The sequence below is a fragment of the Podarcis bocagei genome (genome assembly GCF_964188305.1).
Source record: "Podarcis bocagei genome assembly, chromosome: 10".
Classification (NCBI taxonomy): Eukaryota; Metazoa; Chordata; class Lepidosauria; order Squamata; family Lacertidae; genus Podarcis; species Podarcis bocagei.
Genome location: NC_138135.1, coordinates 8,452,758 through 8,471,874, shown reverse-complemented (window position 1 = coordinate 8,471,874; position 19,117 = coordinate 8,452,758). Strand labels below are relative to the sequence as shown.

The window sequence follows — 19,117 nt, the reverse complement described above, 5'->3', positions numbered from 1 at the left end:
CAGGAGCCTTCATCCCGCTGCCGGGGAGAGGCTGCACGCGGCTATCCCAGAAGCCAGGACAGCAAGCGGGATCGCTGCGCTGTGATCCCACTTGCTGTTCTGGCTTCTGGGATTCAGAATATTTTTTTCCTTGTTTTCCTCCTAGGTGCGTCTTGTGGTCTGGTGCGTCTTATAGAGCGAAAAATACGGTACATAAAATCACAATGCCTAGGCACTAGACTGGTGTGATGGCCTGGGAATCTGATTCAGAGGCTGAACCTGAGGAATCAGGAGCAGACACCAGCTGAATCCGCTCTGGCTCCGGAGGTGATTGAGGACCCATTGCCTGCAGGTGCTCCACTCTCAGCCCCGGCAGAGGAAGCTGAGGTTGCCTCTGGGTCCAGTAACCCTCCAGCCTCTCCAGAGCTGCAAAGGCTCAGGGCAGAGAGGCAGAGGGAACTAAGTTCCCGCAGGAGGAGTGCTCGCCTCCAGGCCAGGAGAGGCGAGTCACCTGTGGGCCGGGGCCACCCTGTGCCTTGGGGCAGATAAAAGCCAGTCAGCCCGGTCCCAGGTTGCAGGAGCAACATCGTTGGTAACCTGTTCCTGCCTGCACCCAGACCTGCTCTTCCAGAGTTCCTGACCACGCCCGGCTTCTTGCCTTGGACCCCGCTTCGCCCTTGACGGACAGCCTCCAAACCCTCAACCTAGGACCGGACTCAGACCACGCCACACGGTACCCCCCCCCCCGGGACCAGCACAACTGGGCATTCAGCTAGATGAGAAAGCGTTCCCTATCTGCTGGGGTGCGCCCTTGACAGCTGTGAGGAAAGGTAACAGCACTGCAGGCTTTATCGCTGGAAGAAAAGTAAAGGGAGGCATGGGGGGGGGGTGTAACCCAGCATTATCCATTGAAGCTGAATGTTGAAACATTTTTGTACTGATCAGATGGGATTGCTGTGAGGAATTATAAAATATGCCCCAAGCCACTGTGTCCGCGATGAAAGCATGGCGTTGACTGGGTTTCATTCATTGGCAATAATTTCTGATCAAATCCCACAAGCCTCTGCACCTCTGCCTTTTGCTTTCTCCACGCCTGACAGGCACGTATAAGCATTCTAAACACAGACTGGTTGTTCATCAGGCATCCAGGGTCATAAAGATAGTAGGTAGCTTTTTTGGTGTAGCTATTATTAGTTTTGTTAATCTTAGGGCCAGGAAGAGAGTTCAGGAAGAGATTTATGATCTCCAGGTTTGCTGAATGCATTCCTCTAGTCCTGTTTTATTTACTCTCAGATACGTATGCATGTTCCAAGTAGTCTTTGTAGTTAAAAGAATTTCTTCTGATCTGACTTTGTCCCACGTGGGGTTTTTTGAAATGCTCAGAGGAAATCTGATTGGTTCTTACGAACACTGTGTAAAAAGTTTTTTTGTGAATAAAATGACCTGGACTGAGGGGTAAGGTAACGGTAAAGGGACCCCTGACCATTAGGTCCAGTCGTGGCTGACTCTGGGGTTGCGGCGTTCGTCTCGTTTTATTGGCCGAGGGAGCCAGCATACAGCTTCTGGGTCATGTGGCCAGCATGACTAAGCCGCTTCTGGCGAACCAGAGCAGAGCACGGAAACGCTGTTTACCTTCCTGCTGGAGCGGTAACTATTTATCTACTTGCACTGGTGTCCTTTCGAACTGCTAGGTTGGCAGGAGCAGGGACCGAGCAATGGGAGCTCACCCCGTCATGGGGATTCAAACCGCTGACCTTCTGATCGGCAAGTCCTAGGGTCTGTGGTTTAACCCACAGCGCCACTCATGTCCCTTGGACCGAGGGGTAGAGAGGAATTATTATTGGCACCTCCTCCCAGAGTCTTGCTGGTCAAGCCATGTGTGTATTCTATTAATCAGGGTCCAATCTTTCCTTGCTTTGGGAACGCTACATTTTAAACAGCAGCGCTAAAATAAAATGGAGGAGAGGAGGTCAAGGGAGAAAGTCTTCCTTACTGGTGCGTAAATTGGGTATCCTCTCGAAGGCTTGCTGCATGACAGTTAGGCTGATGCTGCTCGTGAAGTCGTCGGCCACTTGGACAGTGTCGAATTCCAAGCCTTTGGCCTTATGGACGGTCCCCAAGACATGATCTGAAGGAGGCAAAGTGAAAAATCAACATGTTGGGCTTGTGAGAGTAACAAAGGAAATCCCCTGTGTTGCAAAAACAGAAAAAACTTTAAACAATAACAGGCAACACGTGGCTAATAATGTTTTAACAGTATACCGTATTTTTCGCTCTATAGGATGCACCGGACCATAGGAGGGGGAGAACAGGGGGGGAAAAATGTCTCCCCCTCTCTGCTCAGCGCCCCTTCAGTGAAGCGGCAGGAGAAACGGAGCCCCTTCCATTTCTCCTCCCACTTGGCTGAAGGGGCGCTGCGCAGCTCTCCCTCTCGGCTGAAGCCAGGAAAGTCTTGCTCTCCCGGCTTCAGCAAAAGGAACCCGAAACCTTCGGAGCGCAGCGCGAGTTCCCGCTGCGCTCCAAAGGCTTCAGGCGGCATCCCTGAAGCCTGGAGAGCGAGAGGGGTTGGTGCGCACCGACCCCTCTTGCTCTCCAGGCTTCACGTTGCTATCGCTGAAGTCAAGGAGCCTGTATTCACTCCATAGGACGCACACACATTTCCCCTTAATTTTTGGAGGGGAAAAAGTGCGTCCTATAGAGCGAAAAATACGGTATATGTAACATGTATTATTTCACAGTTCTTAGACAGAAAATATATGACGGAGATACAAATGATAAAATAAATCAATATTGTATGAACAAAATGAGAGAAGGTGGTCAATCAATATCCCAGAGGCAAGCAAGCCTTTCAACAGTCCCAATCCTGAAATCGTGCGGTAATAGAAGCTCCAAGCGTAGCAATTCTTAAACAAAGTATGGAATAGAATCACAAAAAATGAAAGTCCATCACTGTTGCATGAACAAAATTAGACAATATAAGTCCATCAGTGTTAAAGAGGCAAACAAGCCTTTTGACAGTCACAATCCTGTAACCGTGAGATAATGGATGATCCAAAACGTGAGAGGGCAGTTCGAGCACAGTGCAACTGCATCTTATTTGTTGTTTTTTCCCCTCCAAAACATTTTATTGGTTTTCACAATATTATAAACAAACAAGCACGCACACACACAAGACAAACAAACAAACAAAACAAACATAAATCATAGCCTTATTAAAAATTACAGTTATTAACTTTGTTAAGTGACTTCCTCGCTTCCCCTTGGTTGAATTTCATTGCATGTCCTTTTAACGGTTTTCCAAATCCCAATTTTTATGAAATTTAACTTAAACATTAACACCCTTAAATCTTCACCTTATAGAATTTAACATATTAATTCATCACTTACCATAAATAAAATCCTAAGCCCATTAAGTTGGCATCTTATTTGGGGGGGGGGGGGTCGGTTCCAAGGGTGAAAATTGGGCATACCCAAACCCTTGGAGCCGCCCTGTGGCTAGTGGGTGAGGGAGGGGAGAGAGAAAAAATTCCCAGTACTCCCAGAGCCTGCGAATCAAGAGGGCCTTGCCCCCGAGGCAAGGCAGAGAGCATAAAAGTGGACCTGGCACAAAAAGAGCTTTTAGAAGGGGTATAATTATATGTTTTTATTGGATAAGTTGTTGGGTAACAATTATAAAAATTGGGAAACTCGTGAAAGGGAACTTGGGACGACCTTAGAAAAAGGGGTAAATGTTATGTATTAAAATGAGGTTTAGAAGTTTAAATTCGATAAATTAAGATAATTTAAGTAAAATGTTAATAAGGGATAATTTGGGGATAAGAACTTGTTGAGTTAATTATTGGACTAGGGATGCAAGAAGGGGAGGTGGGGGAAGTCCGGGAAAGTGGTTAAGAAATTAAGATTTTAAAACTATATTTGTTATGTGTGTTGTGTGTTGTGTTTGTTTGTTGTTGTGTTTGTCTAAAAAACTTTTTGAAAACCCTAATAAAAATTTTATTTAAAAAAAAAGAGCTTTTAGGTTCTCCACCTTGCTTGGATTTTGTGGGATAACCAGCCTCATATAATATGGTTACCAGATTCTTTTCAATGAATCCGGGGATTTTATTTTATTTTATTTTATTTATTTTTTGGAAGCTGAGTAGCAACAGGGAGTCAGTAGTGGGGATGGTGAGGCAAAAGACCCTGGGCCCAAGCACACATGCATATTGTACAAAGGTGCAAAGCCCTTCCTTTGCACCCTGTGAAACATAAATGCGCAGGTTTTTTTTAAAAAAACTGGAAAATGGTGCCTGCCCACGGCTCCCGAGCCTCCCCCGATCTGTCAAAACAAAGGGGGAAGGGGGCAGGGGAGGCTCGGGAGTCATGGGCAGGCGGCGCGCCGTTGCCCAGTTTTTTTTAACAAAACTGCGCATTTATGTTTCACAGGGTGTAAAAGAAGGGCTTTGCACCTTGCCTGGCAGAGAAACCACACACCTTGCGCCGCTCCTGGGCAACGGCTGCCCGCCTGCAACTCCCAGGCCTCCCCCATCAGTCAAAAGGGGGAAGGGGGCAGGAGATCTGTACCGCCGGATGTCCCCGGTTCCCCTTTGGCAGTGGCAGTGGCAGTCATCAGCCCGGAGCCAGCCAGAGCCAACTGTGCTACAAAGCTGGCTCCGGCTGCTGAGGCTGCCACTGCCATGTTTGCCGGGGACAGATTTGCAAATCTGGGGACTGTCCCCGGGAACCAGGGACGTCCGGTAACCCTATTATATAACCAACAGGCTTAAGTCTAATTAATGCACAAAGGGGTTAAGACCACAGAGTAAGCTGTCCTGCCGGGCCTAGCTAGGTCACTACTCCCCCACACTTTAGGAGGAAGGGTTATGCAACCTTTATTCTTCGCATTTCTCCATATGAACTCTTACCAGTAAGGAGGGGCAAGCTGAATGCTCCGAGCTTCGATCACGTGGTTTTAGAAACCTTCACCACACTTTGGAACCTACGTTTTACTGCCTGTGTTTTCTTACTGCCGTATGGAAAAACACACGAATCTGAACTTTGAAGAGTTTGTAAGTAAACCGTTTTTAACTTGCCAAACGTGTGGTCTCTTTTTACACTACAGGAAGTAGGGGATATTTTAAAGCCTATAATTCCATGCTTTGCTGGACCATCAAGAAGGCTGATTGCCGAAGAATTTATGCTTTTGAATTCTGGTGCTGGAGGAGACTCTTGAGAGTCTCATGGACTGCAAGAAGATCAAACCTATCCATTCTTGAGGAAATCAGCCCTGAGTGCTCACTGGAAGGACAGATCCTGAAGCTGAGGCTCCAAGACTTTGGCCACCTCATGAGAAGAGAAGACTCCCTGGAAAAAAACCCTGATGTTGGGAAAGATGGAGGGCACAAGGTGAAGGGGACGACAGAGGACAAGATGGTTGGACAGCGTTCTCGAAGCTACCAATATGAATTTGACCAAACTGCGGGAGGCAGTGGAAGACAGGAGTGCCTGGCGTGCTCTGGTCCAGGAGGTCACAAAGAGTCGGACACGACTAAACAACAACAAGTTGCTGCAAAAGCAGCTTGTGATTTTAAATCTCTGCTGGGGTTCTCTTGCCAAAGAGTACTTGCCCCAAACCTTAGCATCTAAGAAATTCTCTTTTTAAGAGACTGCATCTTTTTCCCTTTAACCAAAACCAAAAACCAAACCAGATTCGACTCCCGCAGTTTCAACCGGCTTGCCATCAATCACGTATGGTTGGAAATCGCAGAAGTTAAATGTGAGATGTGATTGTACCGTATTTAAAATACTTGATCTTTGCCATTTTGGAAACAGGCAAGGATGATGGGCCCAGATTACGACTGCCCATTCACCACAGGAGGGCCAGTGAGACTGTGGTGGGATGAAATCATGTGCTCAGCCCACCCCTACCCTAAGTGTGTCAATTAATCAGAGGGGATTTAATAGTTGTCCAGCTGCTCCTTTGATAATTAACTGTTCTGGCACAGCCCTGGGCATCTGAAGGCAGAAAAGCAGAGGATGAAGGCCTGTAGACTGGTGCCAGTCTTTGGCCACAGCTCAGTCGCAGAGCATCTGCTGGGCCAGTCACCATCTCTCAGCCTAACCTACCTCACAAGGGTGTTGTACAGATAAAACGGCCTCAGCCCAGTATACCTGAAGGAGCGTCTCCACCCTGATTGTTCAGCCCGGACACTGAGGTCCAGCTCCGAAGGCCTTCTGGCGGCTCCCTCACTGCAAGAAGTGAAGCTACAGGGAACCAGGCAGTGGGCCTTCTCGGTGGTGGCGCCCACCCTGTGGAACGCCCTCCCATCAGATGTCAAGGAAAGAAACAAGTATCTGACTTTTAGAAGACATCTGAAGGCAGCCCTGTTTAGGGAAGTTCTTAATATTTGATGCTTTATCGCTTTATTACTATTTATTATTATTTTTATTATTATTAAATAATATCAGCTAGGTGGGTGCCGTGTAAATAATTAAGAATTAATCATAGTTGTTATAAAATGGGGAGGAGGAGAGCTATGGATGCCACTTTACAGATCCGTGGAGGGAAAGTGCCGTATTTTTCGCCCTATAAGACACACTTTTTCCCCTCCAAAAATGAAGGGGAAATGTGTGTGCGTCCTATGGGGCGAATGCAGGCTTTCGCTGAAGCCTGGAGAGCGAGGGGGGTCGGTGCGCACCGACCCCTCTCGCTCTCCAGGCTTCAGGAAGCTATCCGCTAGCTGTGGGAGACCCAGCTCTCCCAGGGCTAGTGGACTGCTTGCCGGCACCCAGAAGCTTGGGGCGCGCTGAGCTCTGCACGCCCCAAGCTTCGGGATTAGCGCAGTGCTCCGCTACCCCTGGGAAAGCCGCACGGATCTCCCACAGCTAGCAGAGAGCTTGCCGGCACCCAGAAGCTTGGGGTGCGCTGACCTCCGCACGCCCCAAGCTTCGGGATTAGCGCAGCGCACCTGGGGGGGAAATAAATTTTTTTTCCCTTTATTTCCCCCCAAAAAAACTAGGTGCATCCTATGGGGCGAAAAATACGGTAGAATACAAATGCCATCTATCAACTTCTGAGCTACTGGGAGGGTGGTTGTGCACTTAGTGCCACCCCCCAAACCCTCCACGATAGTCCTCTACGTGGGGCTACCTTTGAAGGTGACCCGGAAACTACAACTAATCCAGAATGTAGCAGCTGGACTGGTGACTGGGGGCGGCCGCTGAGACCACATAACACCGGTCTTGAAAGACCTACACTGGCCCCCATTACGTTTCTTAGCACAATTCAAAGTGTTGGTGCTGACCTTGAAAGCCCTAAACGGTCTTGGTCCTATATACCTGAAGGAGCGTCTCCACCCCCATCATTCTGCCCGGACACTGAGGTCTACCTCTGAGGGCCTTCTGGCGGTTCCCTCGCTGCAAGAAGCCAAGTTACAGGGAACCAGGCAGAGGGCCTTCTCGGTGGTGGCTCCCGCCCTGTGGAACATCCTCCCATCAAATGTCAAAGAGAACAACAACTACCTGACTTTTAGAAGACATCTGAAGGCAGCCCTGTTTAGGGAAGCTTTTAATGTTTAATAGGTTATTGTATTTTAGTGTTTTGTTGGAAGCCGCCCAGAGTGGCTGGGGAAACTCAGCCAGATGGGCGGGGGATAAATAAATTATTATTATTATTATTATTATTATTATTATTATTATTATTATTATTATTATTAAAGCTAATACTAATCAGTCCTTGAGAAAACATTTCAAGTTTTATTTCCTCTTCTGGCCTTGAAAGCAAAGAAGTTGCCTTGTGCTCCTCTTACCTGCGATCTCCGGAATGGGCACATGGCACTGTGATATTCTTTCCACCAGCTCCGGGATGCGGTCCTTGTATTTCTCCACAATGGCAATCTTCATCTCCAGCTGCTTATCTTCGGACTTTGCTGCGTAGTCCTTGAGGCCTGCAAAGCCCTTATCGACCCACTTTTTGATAAAGGGGTCCGTCACCTCAAGTTTCACTGGGAACACACAAGCAGGGACAAAATGATGCAGAGAAGGCAAGGCTGCCAAGGAAAACGGGGAGTTCCTCCCAGCTGCCTTGATGTAGGAAGAGGCTATTGGTGGGCAGTTCACACGTAAATCAACCGATCAACTCTGCCAGCGAGTTCTTCTGCCTGAACTAGCAAATCCATTCATCATGCCTTGCACCTTTCGCTCGGCCCATCTGCATGGATCCCAGTCCATACATCGCTCAGTCCTGGATCTGCTCTCATCTCGCTTCTGAACCTAGGCCCATCACAGTAAAATCCCCCATCTTGTCTGCATTGCCATTAGATTCTAGACATCCTTATCAGGAGTTTCCTGACCGAGTGGCCTGGTTCACACATGATGGCAAGAGCCAGTGTGGTGTAGTGGTTAAGAGCGGTAGTCATGTAATCTGGGAAACCGGGTTCGTGTCTCCGCTCCTCCACATGCAGCTGCTGGGTGACCTTGGGCCAGTCACACTTCTGTGAAGTCTCTCAGCCCCACTCACCTCACAGAGTGTTTGTTGTGGGGGAGGAAGGGAAAGGAGAATGTTAGCCGCTTTCAGACTCCTGAAGGGGAGTGAAAGGCGGGATATCAAATCCAAACTCTTCTTCTTCTTCTTCTTCAAGCCACGGTCTATTTAACCACCCTGTGGAATGCCCTCCCATCAGATGTCAAAGCGATAAACAACTACCTGACATTCAGAAGACATCTTAAGGCAGCCCTGTTCAGGGAAGTTTTTAATGTGTGACATTTTAGTGTATTTTTGGTCTCTGTGGAAGCCGCCCAGAGAGGCTGGGGAAACCCAGCCAGATGGGCGGGGTACAAACAATAAATTATTATTATTATTATATTATATAACCGTAAGTTGTCCCACAGGTGATCCAACAAGCGGCTTGCAACACCCAACAAGGGTGTCGAGTTCACATGTAACACCAAGCCATTGTTAAAGCAAGCCGAAGTTTGCGAGTCAACAAGCTGCAGCTTCATATAACGGTTTGTTGAGAGGAAACAAACCACAGTCAAGCGGGGTTCACCCACAACACTAAGCTGTGGTTTAATAAACCATGGCTTTGCATTATGTGTGATTTGAATTACGTGGCGCAAGCGGGGCTTGTAACAAAATGCTATGGTTTGAGACGCTTCTGTTCAGTGTTCGACTGTCAGCAAGCTGTGTCTACTTCCTTCCACTCCATTCCCAATCTCCTTTACTTTTCCATTCTCCCTCAACAGCTTTCTGAAATCGCCAAACAGTCTTCATTGGGGTTATTGTAGTTTTTGATTTGATTTGATTCTGTTGCTTCTGTAGACCCTGGGGCTCTCCCACAAACTCAATAAAGTCGGACCTTGGAAGTCGAACGGAATCCATTCCTGAAATCCGTTTGACTTCCAAAACTTTCAAAAACCAAATCGCGGCTTCTGATTGGCTGCGGGAAGCTCCTGTAGCCAATCAGAAGCCGCGGAAGCCCCATCAGACATTCAGGTTCCAAAAGAACATTCACAAACCGGAACAATCACTTCCGGGTTTGCAGCGTTCAGGAGCCAAAACGTACGAGTTCCAGGGCGTTCGACAACCAAGGTACGGCTGTACTTCCCAATGGCCCCATTTTGGCCACACTCCTGTTGGCACTCGCCAGCAAAGTCTGCCATTATGAGCAGAAAATGCTCTAATGGCCCAGTTTTCCCCAGTTGAGGCAGAGACCCAGAAACGAAGCCGCAGGAGTGTTTACACCAGCCAAAGTACTTACATTCGGGATGGAGGAGCTTCCATATGTCATGGATCTTCTCGAGGCCAAAGGCTTTAAGCCCCTAACAAAAAATAAAAGGAGGGTGAATTGCACATAGACTCTGGGAGCGGACAGGACTTTGGACTTGGAGGGACCTTGCCGACAAAGGTCCGTATAGTTCAAGCTCTGGTTTTCCCAGTAGTGATGTATGGAAGTGAGAGCTGGACCAGAAAGAAGGCTGATCGCCAAAGAATGGATGCTTTTGAATTCTGGTGCTGGAGAAGACTCTTGAGAGTCCCATGGACTGCAAGAAAATCAAACCTCTCCATTCTGAAGGAAATCAGCCCTGAGTGCTCACTGGAAGGACAGATCCTGAAGCTGAGGCTCCAAGACTTTGGCCACCTCATGAGAAGAGAAGACTCCCTGGAAAAGACCCTGATGTTGGGGAAGGTGGAGGACACAAGGAGAAGGGGACGACAGAGGACGAGATGGTGGGACAGTGTTCTCGAAGCTACCAGCATGAGTTTGACCAAACTGCGGGAGACAGTGGAAGACAGGAGTGCCTGGCGTGCTCTGGTCCATGGGGTCGCGAAGAGTCAGACATGACTAAATGACTAAACAACAACAACAGCTGTTTCTTTCTTCCTGGGCTAGTTTTCTGGCTGTTAGGGTGAACTTGTTGTTGCTGTTGTTACTATTATTATTAACATTAATATGAACGTTATTAATGTCAGGCACCAGGCCCATTGTCAGACCAATTCTGCATTACAAAAGATGTCTGCAAACATGACATGGAGGACGAAGGGGTCACGAAGAGGCGGACACGACTAAACGACTAAACCACAACAAGACCCCTAGATCCCATTTGAACTTAATGTCGAGAGAGTGGTTGAAGAATAGCCCTGGCACATTAAAAATGTGATGTCTGTTCTCACCCCTGAAATCCAGGGCTCCAAGCAAAACCCCATAACTTTTTTCTCCTCCTCCCCACCACCCCACCCTGTGTATAGCTAGTTCCATACCCCAAGGATGTGTATTTTATCCGGTGGTTCTCCATTTGTAAGTTTCACAGCATCCTCAAAGACGGTTTGGTTGCACCGAGACAAGCGAGTTACTTTCCCCGTCACATCAGCCCCGGTGATATCACCTGCCAAAAAAGCGAAGCAAAGTATCTGTCACAGACCGAGCTGAGAGAATCAGTGCTTCCCAGGGTGGATCAAAAACCATGATCCGAGATCAGGGAGAAGAGGTGGTGGAAGAAGACTGGAAGAAATTTAAAGACTACTTGCAGAAATACTGTAAAATTAATGAATGTTAAAGGGATGTTGGATTGAAAATAAGTGGTGTTGGTAATAAGATTAACAAGAATATGTAAATATGGATTGATAATGGTGGAATATATATATATTTATAATAGGCTAATGATGCTGAGCAAGGATAAATGATAGAGGGTGAGGACTTGCTGAATTAAATATCTGAACTGGAATACAAAAAGGGAGGTGTGAGGAGGTCAGGAAACTAGTAAATGAAGTATAAGATATGAAAATATTGGGTTTTTTTCTTTTCTTTTTTTTGTTAACTGCTTTCTATTTTGCATTTTTCATGTGTTTTGTTTTTGTATACTTGTAGCTCTTTTTTCTTCTATTAGGGTTATTCTTTGTTCTTATTTTTTATGTTTAAACTTTGAAACTTTTATTGTTTGTAAAATTTCAATAAATATTACTTTAAAAAAAACAACCATCATTTTTTTCCATATATATATAAAAAAAATGGATTTTTAAAATAAAATGCTTTTGGAGGAAAAAATCTTTCTAAATATAGTTTTCTATTTGTTACGTTATAGTCCAAAGGCTATTTATCAGGAAACAAGGATTTGTTTTAAGTTTTTCATGTGTGCTGAAACTCAGTATAAGTTTGTTCTTTTAATGAAAAAAAAAATGTAACCACAGCCATTAACAAACATGGATACATATGCTACAATGTTACTGTTTTAGTTAAATAAATTGTTTTAATTATTGTTAAGGAAATGATTATTTTTCTCCTTCCAATATAGTACAGCAGAAAAGTTGTCCAAATATAAACTGTTAACTTAACCTCACAATAACTTCATAATTATCTATCTATTTCTAATAGTATAACCAAATCAGTAATTTCTGATATAACTGTAAAAACTACTCTGAAAATTTATTATTCCAAAAATGAAACCTTCACTTGGTTGTAAATATTAAGATTATACCAGCAGGAAGGTCTTTCTGCAAAAAATAATAATGATTTAAATCAAGTCTTATACTGACTAGTGATTTAAATCAATTTGATTTAAATCAAATCCACCTGGGTGCTTCCTTAAAAAAATAAAAAAAGGAATACGGCTGAGCTGAATGTCTCACCTTCCTGGCTGCCTCCGACCAACGTCTGCTTTCGAACTTTCTTGAGGACATCCAGGAGAGTAGCGGCGACGTAAGCTATTTCAGAACCAAACCGGAAGCTCTGTAGAAGTGAGGCAAGAAAACAGAGCAGGGACTGGAAAAGAGGCTCAGGAAACTGGGCCGCCGTTCTCCTACCTGGGTTTGGACTTCCAAGCTCCTTACTACTAGAGGTAGTCGTAGTGTATTTTTCTGTCTATAAGACGCCGTCATGTATAAGACGCCCCCTACTTTGGGGGACTCAGATTTAAGAAAATGGGGGGAGATGTCCCCACGTATAGGTAAAGGTAAAGGGACCCCTGACCGTTAGGTCCAGTCGTGACCGGCTCTGGGGTTGTGGCACTCATCTCACTCTACTGGCCGAGGGAGCCGGCGTACAGCTTCCGGGTCATGTGGCCAGCAGGACTAAGCCGCTTCTGGCGAACCAGAAGAGCGCATGGAAACGCCGTTTACCTTCCCGCCAGAGCGGTACCTATTTATCTACTTGCACTTTGACGTGCTTTCGAACTGCTAGGTTGGCAGGAGCAGGGACCGAGCAACGGGAGCTCACCCCGTCGCGGGGATTCGAACCGCCGACCTTCTGATCAGCAAGTCCTAGGCTCTGTGGTTTAACCCACAGCGCCACCCGCGTCCCTGCGTATAAGGCGCCCCCTAATTCGCATTTGCCGCCCTGCCCAGTTTTGCCTCTGGAACTGCCCGCCACTGGAATGTGGGTTGCCCCAATGGGAATGCGGAATAAAGCACCTGGGCCCAAGCGAAGGTTTGCGGAGGCTCACCTTTGTGAGGTAGAACATGTGGGTGTGAGAAACTTCGGCCAGCGCATTGACCGCGCCGCGGAAGGAATAGATTTGCTGGTGAGGGTCTCCTACCAAGATGGCCCCACACGACTGGGAGAGGACAATGTCCATGATAGCTGCAGGGAGAGGAATGGCGTATTCAGAAAGAGAAGCAAAACTTCTCAACCGTACACTGAAAAACATATGTTTATGCAGGTGGTGGTGAATTTTTCACAGGGAAGAGCGGTACAGATGGGCAGAATTGCCTTCAATGATCTGAAGGCAGCCCTGTTTAGGGAAGTTTTTCATGATCGATGTTTTAATGTATTTTTACTCTTTTGTTGGAAGCTGCCCAGCAACATTCTCAATACCACACCTAAAAACTCATCACTTCCACAAGTCTATCTTTCTAAATGTCAACCGCCATTAATATCTGAAACATAAAAAGGTAAAGGTAAAGGGACCCCTGACCGTTAGATCCAGTCGTGGCCGACTCTGGGGTTGCGGCGCTCATCTCGCTTTATTGGCCAAGGGAGCTGGCGTACAGTTTCCGGGTCATGTGGGCAGCATGACTAAGCCGCTTCTGGCAAACCAGAGCAGCACATGGAAACGCCATTTACCTTCCCGCTGGAGCAGTACCTATTTATCTACTTGCACTTTGAGGTGCTTTTGAACTGCTAGGTTGGCAGGAGCAGGGACCGAGCAACGGGAGCTCACCCCGTCACAGGGATTAGAACCGCCAACCTTCTGATCAGCAAGTCCTAGGCTCTGTGGTTTAACCCACAGCGCCATCCACATCCCATCTGAAACATAGCAGAGGTTATATTTTCTGAGAATCCTCCGGAAAAACAATCTCTCAAAGGACCTGTTGATGGCATTTTACCATTGTACTGTGGAGAGTGTATTAACTTATGGTCTGTGTGTGTGGTTTGGGAGCTGCACGGTCAGGGGAAAAACAATGCTGTCCAGGGTTGTAAAGACTGCAGAGAGAATAATTGGGTGCACTCTTCCCACCCTGGACCAAATCTATGCTTCCAGGTGCAATAAGAAAGCTGCAGAGATAGCGCAGGATAGTGCGCACCCCGGAAATGATCTCTTTCAGCTCCTGCCTTCTGGAAGAAGGTACAGGATTATAAAGACTAGGACTAGCCGCCTGAGAAACAGTTTCTACCCAAATGCGATTTTGGTTTTAAACGCAGTGTAAGGAGTCTCTGTGGGAGTATATTGTATTTTAAAATGGGGTATCAGAGTTTTTAGGGGGCTAACCAGGTTGGGATAGCTGGGATAGCAAGCTTGTTGGTTTCTGAATGTCTGATGTAGATTTTCAATTTTGTTGTTCTGTATGGGACAATGACAATAAAGATTATCGAATCGTATGAGTAAATTGAAATATGCACCCTGGGTCTCCGATGGTTATTGTTTAATGTTTAAGATTTGTTTGTTTGTGTTAAATATGTATTCAGTAGCTGACCTCCTTTGTAATGTTTTCTTTTGAAATCTTTGCGATAATATTTGAGTTTTCTGTTAATTATGTTGTTTTCACTGTATAGTCTATATTTGGCTTTCTTCAGATTGTTTTATTGATTTTTTTGACGTTTTTATATTCTGTAAACCGCTCTGAGATTTTTTTTAAAAAATATATAAAGCGGTATAGAAATGAAAATAATAATAAACAGTCTGGAAGCAATGTCTTTTGCTGCAAAATGACAGATCCCTCCTGCCCTTTTAGCCAAATGTTCGCCGTGACAAATCTGCCTACGTCGATTTTAAAGGAAGAGAACACCTTCACCCTGTTTATGAGAGCGGGGCTTGGAAAAAGTCAAACTCTTTTCAGTGCGACCCAAAATATTACTCACCGGGGGTGCAGTCTTGGGCCTCATCAACGAAGATTGCATCGTAGTGAGAAAGAGAAGGCTTTTGGAGCTGCCACAGTTTCAAGTAGCCTAGAAAGGAGGACACAACGTTCATCAAAAAATATTAATTCGGAGTGCAATCCATGGGGGTTTTTTAAGCCTATAGGTGTCTACACCTATAGCAGCAAAACCATGACTCATCAACACCACTTTGGGATTTCTACAAGCACCCAAAAGCTGAGGTCCAGCTCCGAGGGCCTTCTGGTGGTTCCCTCACTGCAAGAAGCCAAGTTACAGGGAACCAGGCAGAGGGCCTTCTCGGTAGTGGCACCCTCCCTGGGGAACGCCCTCCCGTCAGAAGTCAAGGAGAAAAACAACTGACTTTTTGAAGACATCTGAAGGCAGCCCTGTTCAGGAAAGTTTTTAATATTTGATGTTTTATCGTGTTTTTAATATTCTGCTGGGAGCTGCCCAGAGTGGCTGGGGAAACACAGCCAGATGGGTGGGGTATAATTAATTATTATTATTATTATTATTATTATTATTATTATTTATTATTTGCAGGCACAAATCAAGGCAGGGAGCATGACCTTTCTCCCCAACCTCTGATCACCCACTTACCATCATGAGTCATCTTATAAGCCATCTCCCTGACGGGCCCCAGCTTTTTCATATTTTCCCATATTTGGTTTGCTTCGTCGACGATGATCTACAAAGGCACAAGATGGGGGGGGGGGGGCGAAATGGCCTGGAATGATCAGGCTAAGAAGACGGAACAGAGGAATCTGCCTTACAAACTGATTCAGACCCACTGCTCCATGCAGCTCAGTACTGCGTGCTCTGGCTGGCAGCAGATCTCCAGACCTACTTTTTTATCTCTTTTTTAGACCTACTTGGAGATGCTGGAGGTTGAACTTGCTCCCCACAGCCCACCCCTGCGAAGGGAGACGAGAGACGCTGGACCATCCCTAGAAGACACTTGACCTACCCACCCCAGACTTGTAAATGGCCGTGGTCCAGTAGACCTGAAGGAGCATCTCCACTCCCATCGTCCACTTGAGGTCCAGCACCGAGGGCCTTCTGACAGTTCACTCCCTGCGAGAAGTGGGGTTACAGGGAACCAGGCAAAGGGCCTTCTCGGTGGTGGCACCCTCCCATCAGATGTCAAGGAAATAAACAAGTACAGTGGTACCTCTGGTTACGTACTTAATTCGTTCTGGAGGTCCGTTCTTAACCTGAAACTGTTCTTAACCTGAAGCACCACTTTAGCTAATGGGGCCTTCCGCTGCCACCGTGCTGCCGCTGCACGATTTCTGTTCTCATCCTGAAGCAAACTTCTTAACCCGAGGTACTATTTCTGGGTTAGCGGAGTCTGTAACCTGAAGCGTATGTAACCCGAGGTACCACTGTATCTGACTTTTAGAAGATATCTGAAAGCAGCCCTGTTTACGGAGGTTTTTAATCTTTGAAGTTTTATTCTGTTCTTAGTGTTCTATTGGGAGCCACCCAGAGTGGCTGGGGAAACCCAGGCAGATGGGGGGGGGGCTACAAATAATAAAATTATTATTATTATCCTGAAGATTTTCTAGCATGCTGCAAAGTGAGAGTATAGCACAAGGGCATCCCCAAGCACTCAAAGAACTTCGGACACATTATCTAGTTGCAATTCTGGGGAAACCCAGCCAGATGGGCAGGGTATAAATAATATTGTTATTAGGGACGCGGGTGGCGCTGTGGGTTAAACCACAGAGCCTAGGACTTGCTGATCAGAAGGTCGGCGGTTCGAATCCCCGCGACGGGGTGAGCTCCCATTGCTCGGTCCCTGCTCCTGCCAACCTAGCAGTTCAAAAGCACCTCAAAGTGCAAGTAGATAAATAGGTACCACTCCAGCGGGAAGGTAAACGGCATTTCCGTGCGCTGCTCTGGTTCGCCAGAAGCGGCTTAGTCATGCTGGCCACATGACCCAGAAGCTGTATGCCGGCTCCCTCGGCCAGTAAAGCGAGATGAGCGCCGCAACCCCAGAGTCGGCCACAACTGGACCTAATGGTCAGGGGTCCCTTTACCATTATTATTATTATTATTATTATTATTATTATTATTATTATTATTATTATTATTATTATTATTATTATTATTTTACCCCCCTTCCCACCCACCCCATAAATTTATCCAATTCTCCTTCATGAATTTGTCCAGTTCTTTTTTAAAGCCATCGAACCTGAGGGCTGTCCCTGCCTGTTTTATGAGAGACTTCTCTATTTGTTATTATGCCTTACCTTTTTTTTCATATCTAGCTTTGTAAACTTACAAAACCCAATCAGTCATTAAGAAAACGGGGAGAAAAACCATTGGCTTGGCCAGTACCAGGAGAGCAGTCTGCAAGGAATCCTGCCCCCAAGTTGTTTAGGGTTTTAAATATCAGCCACAGAACCTAGAACCTTGCTCTGTAGCAAAGTGGCATCTTTCAACGCTGGGATAACATGGGCAAAGCTGGCTGTCCGGCAAAGCACCCTTGCCGCTGCATTTTGCTGCAGCTTCTAAACCAGGTGCGGCGGTGGCCCCACGCATTGCGCATTACAGCAGTCAAACCATGAGACCACCAGGGCATGGAGCAATTCTGCAGTTTCAGCTTCGACTGTTGCACATCTCCTCGTTTTGAATTTTGCGAGAACTGCCTGGAGGACGCTCGCTAACGAGGGGCCAAAGCATGCCAAAATCGGAGAAAGGCGTTTGCGGTGTAGCCTTATTGGAGTTCACCGATTGGGTCTGCGTTGCTCGCAGACAGGAGGAAGGAAGTCAAATGACACCGAGGGTTGGTTCAGAGAAAGAGTTCTTTATTTCTGCTCTCCGGAACAGCAGAAAGGCACTTGCGGGGTCAGTCCACAGCAAGTCCAAAGAAATGAGAGATGACATGCAGTATATATATATCCTCCAGGCACCCTCTCCCCCCTTCCCCAGGAATCCAGCCACGTCAGCCTATACACGCAGGTTGACATCACAGATGTTCCTGCTCCGGTACTCTTAACCATAAAAGGGTATTCCTTCCTATACTTCTGACCCTAAAAGGATAGTCCTTCCTGTACTTCTGACCATAAAAGGATCTTCCTGTTCCTACTCTTACCTTGGAGCAAGAGGTCGCCATCTCCAAGAACACCCTCTGGCGCTGTTCCCAGACTAGGTCTGTGCGCTTTTGTGGTCAGGATATAAGATAAGGCACAGACGTGTCTTCCCTGTTCTACTGGTACAGTCAAGGCCATCCTTGCAGTCACAAACTGATAAAGGAGAGGGCTCTGAGCACTTGTTTATACAGCTCAAGTTAAAGCATTTTAGCTAAGGAAAAATAGGGATTTTGGTGCAGTTTCAAACTGCCTGCACAGTCAGTTTTGGGGTTTGGGAAACCCATTCCTTCAGCGGCAGCGAGTTTCATGCGTGAGGAGGCAACAGCAGCCCCTAGGGCTTTCCGACGCTTTTGACACCGGCAAGCCTGCTGCCCGCCCGCAACGCCTTCCTGCCCAAACCCGGAGCAATAAAGGAGCCGAGCTTCTCCTGATCACGAATACTCACTCGCTTTTCTGCTTCCTGGACAAGAACGAGCTGCCCCTGGTTGTTCTTGCACCAGAGGGGCGTGTGTTCCGTAGAGATGGATTCGTCGGCGGAGGCAAAGAACGCCGAGAGGGTCTCAATCACTGTCTTGGCTCTGGTGTACAACGACTGGCCCTGGCGGTTGCGGAGGACGAAGCTGACACAATAGGAGCTGAGCGAGCCAGCGTTGAGCTTCTTCATGTAGCTGCACCAGGTTAGAAGTGGGGCAACGGGTGGGAGAGGGAGAGAAGGAAGAGACTTTACAACCGTGAAGTCCGAAGGGGATGCCCTCCATGTTAGGATTATGATGTTCTGTCCCACCTTAAAACAGATGTGTGGGTTGTTGTATGTCACATGTCTGTTTACTTCCAGCACAGCCTGCTGGGAACTTCCATTGTGTATAGCTTTTGCTTATGCTGTTTGCATGCACACGAAGGGAAGCAGACATGTTTTTCCTCTGTCCTGATGCTGAATAAAATGCTTGTAAATACGCTTTACACAGCCTCTGTCTGCCACTTCTGCTGCGAAGAGTTCTTATCTGAAGGAGCGTCTCCACCCACATCGTTCTACCCAGACACTGAGGTCCCGCACCGAGGGCCTTCTGGCGGTTCCCTCACTGCGAGAAGCCAAGTTACAGGGAACCAGGCAGAGGGCCTTCTTGGTAGTGGCGCCCGCCCTGTGGAATGCCCTCCCACCAGATGTCAAAGAGAGCAACAACTACCAGACTTTTAGAAGACATCTGAAGGCAGCCCTGTTTAGGGAAGCTTTTAATTTTTGATGTATTGGGG

At 46.9% G+C, this 19,117-nt stretch overlaps 1 protein-coding gene across 1 annotated transcript in view; it reads right to left on the bottom strand.

Moving 5' to 3' along the window:
• FBH1 (F-box DNA helicase 1) overlaps nucleotides 1-19,117 on the bottom strand; it is a 47,008-nt gene that overhangs the window by 6,741 nt on the left and 21,150 nt on the right. Inside the window, exons 10-18 of the mRNA XM_081209895.1 lie at nucleotides 18,312-18,534; nucleotides 15,369-15,456; nucleotides 14,751-14,837; nucleotides 12,895-13,031; nucleotides 12,083-12,182; nucleotides 10,718-10,842; nucleotides 9,717-9,777; nucleotides 7,767-7,961; nucleotides 1,973-2,107 (exon numbers count right to left, since the gene is read on the bottom strand). Of these exons, the coding sequence (XP_081066021.1) occupies nucleotides 1,973-2,107; nucleotides 7,767-7,961; nucleotides 9,717-9,777; nucleotides 10,718-10,842; nucleotides 12,083-12,182; nucleotides 12,895-13,031; nucleotides 14,751-14,837; nucleotides 15,369-15,456; nucleotides 18,312-18,534 (1,151 nt within the window). The remainder of the gene's footprint in view (nucleotides 1-1,972; nucleotides 2,108-7,766; nucleotides 7,962-9,716; nucleotides 9,778-10,717; nucleotides 10,843-12,082; nucleotides 12,183-12,894; nucleotides 13,032-14,750; nucleotides 14,838-15,368; nucleotides 15,457-18,311; nucleotides 18,535-19,117) is intronic.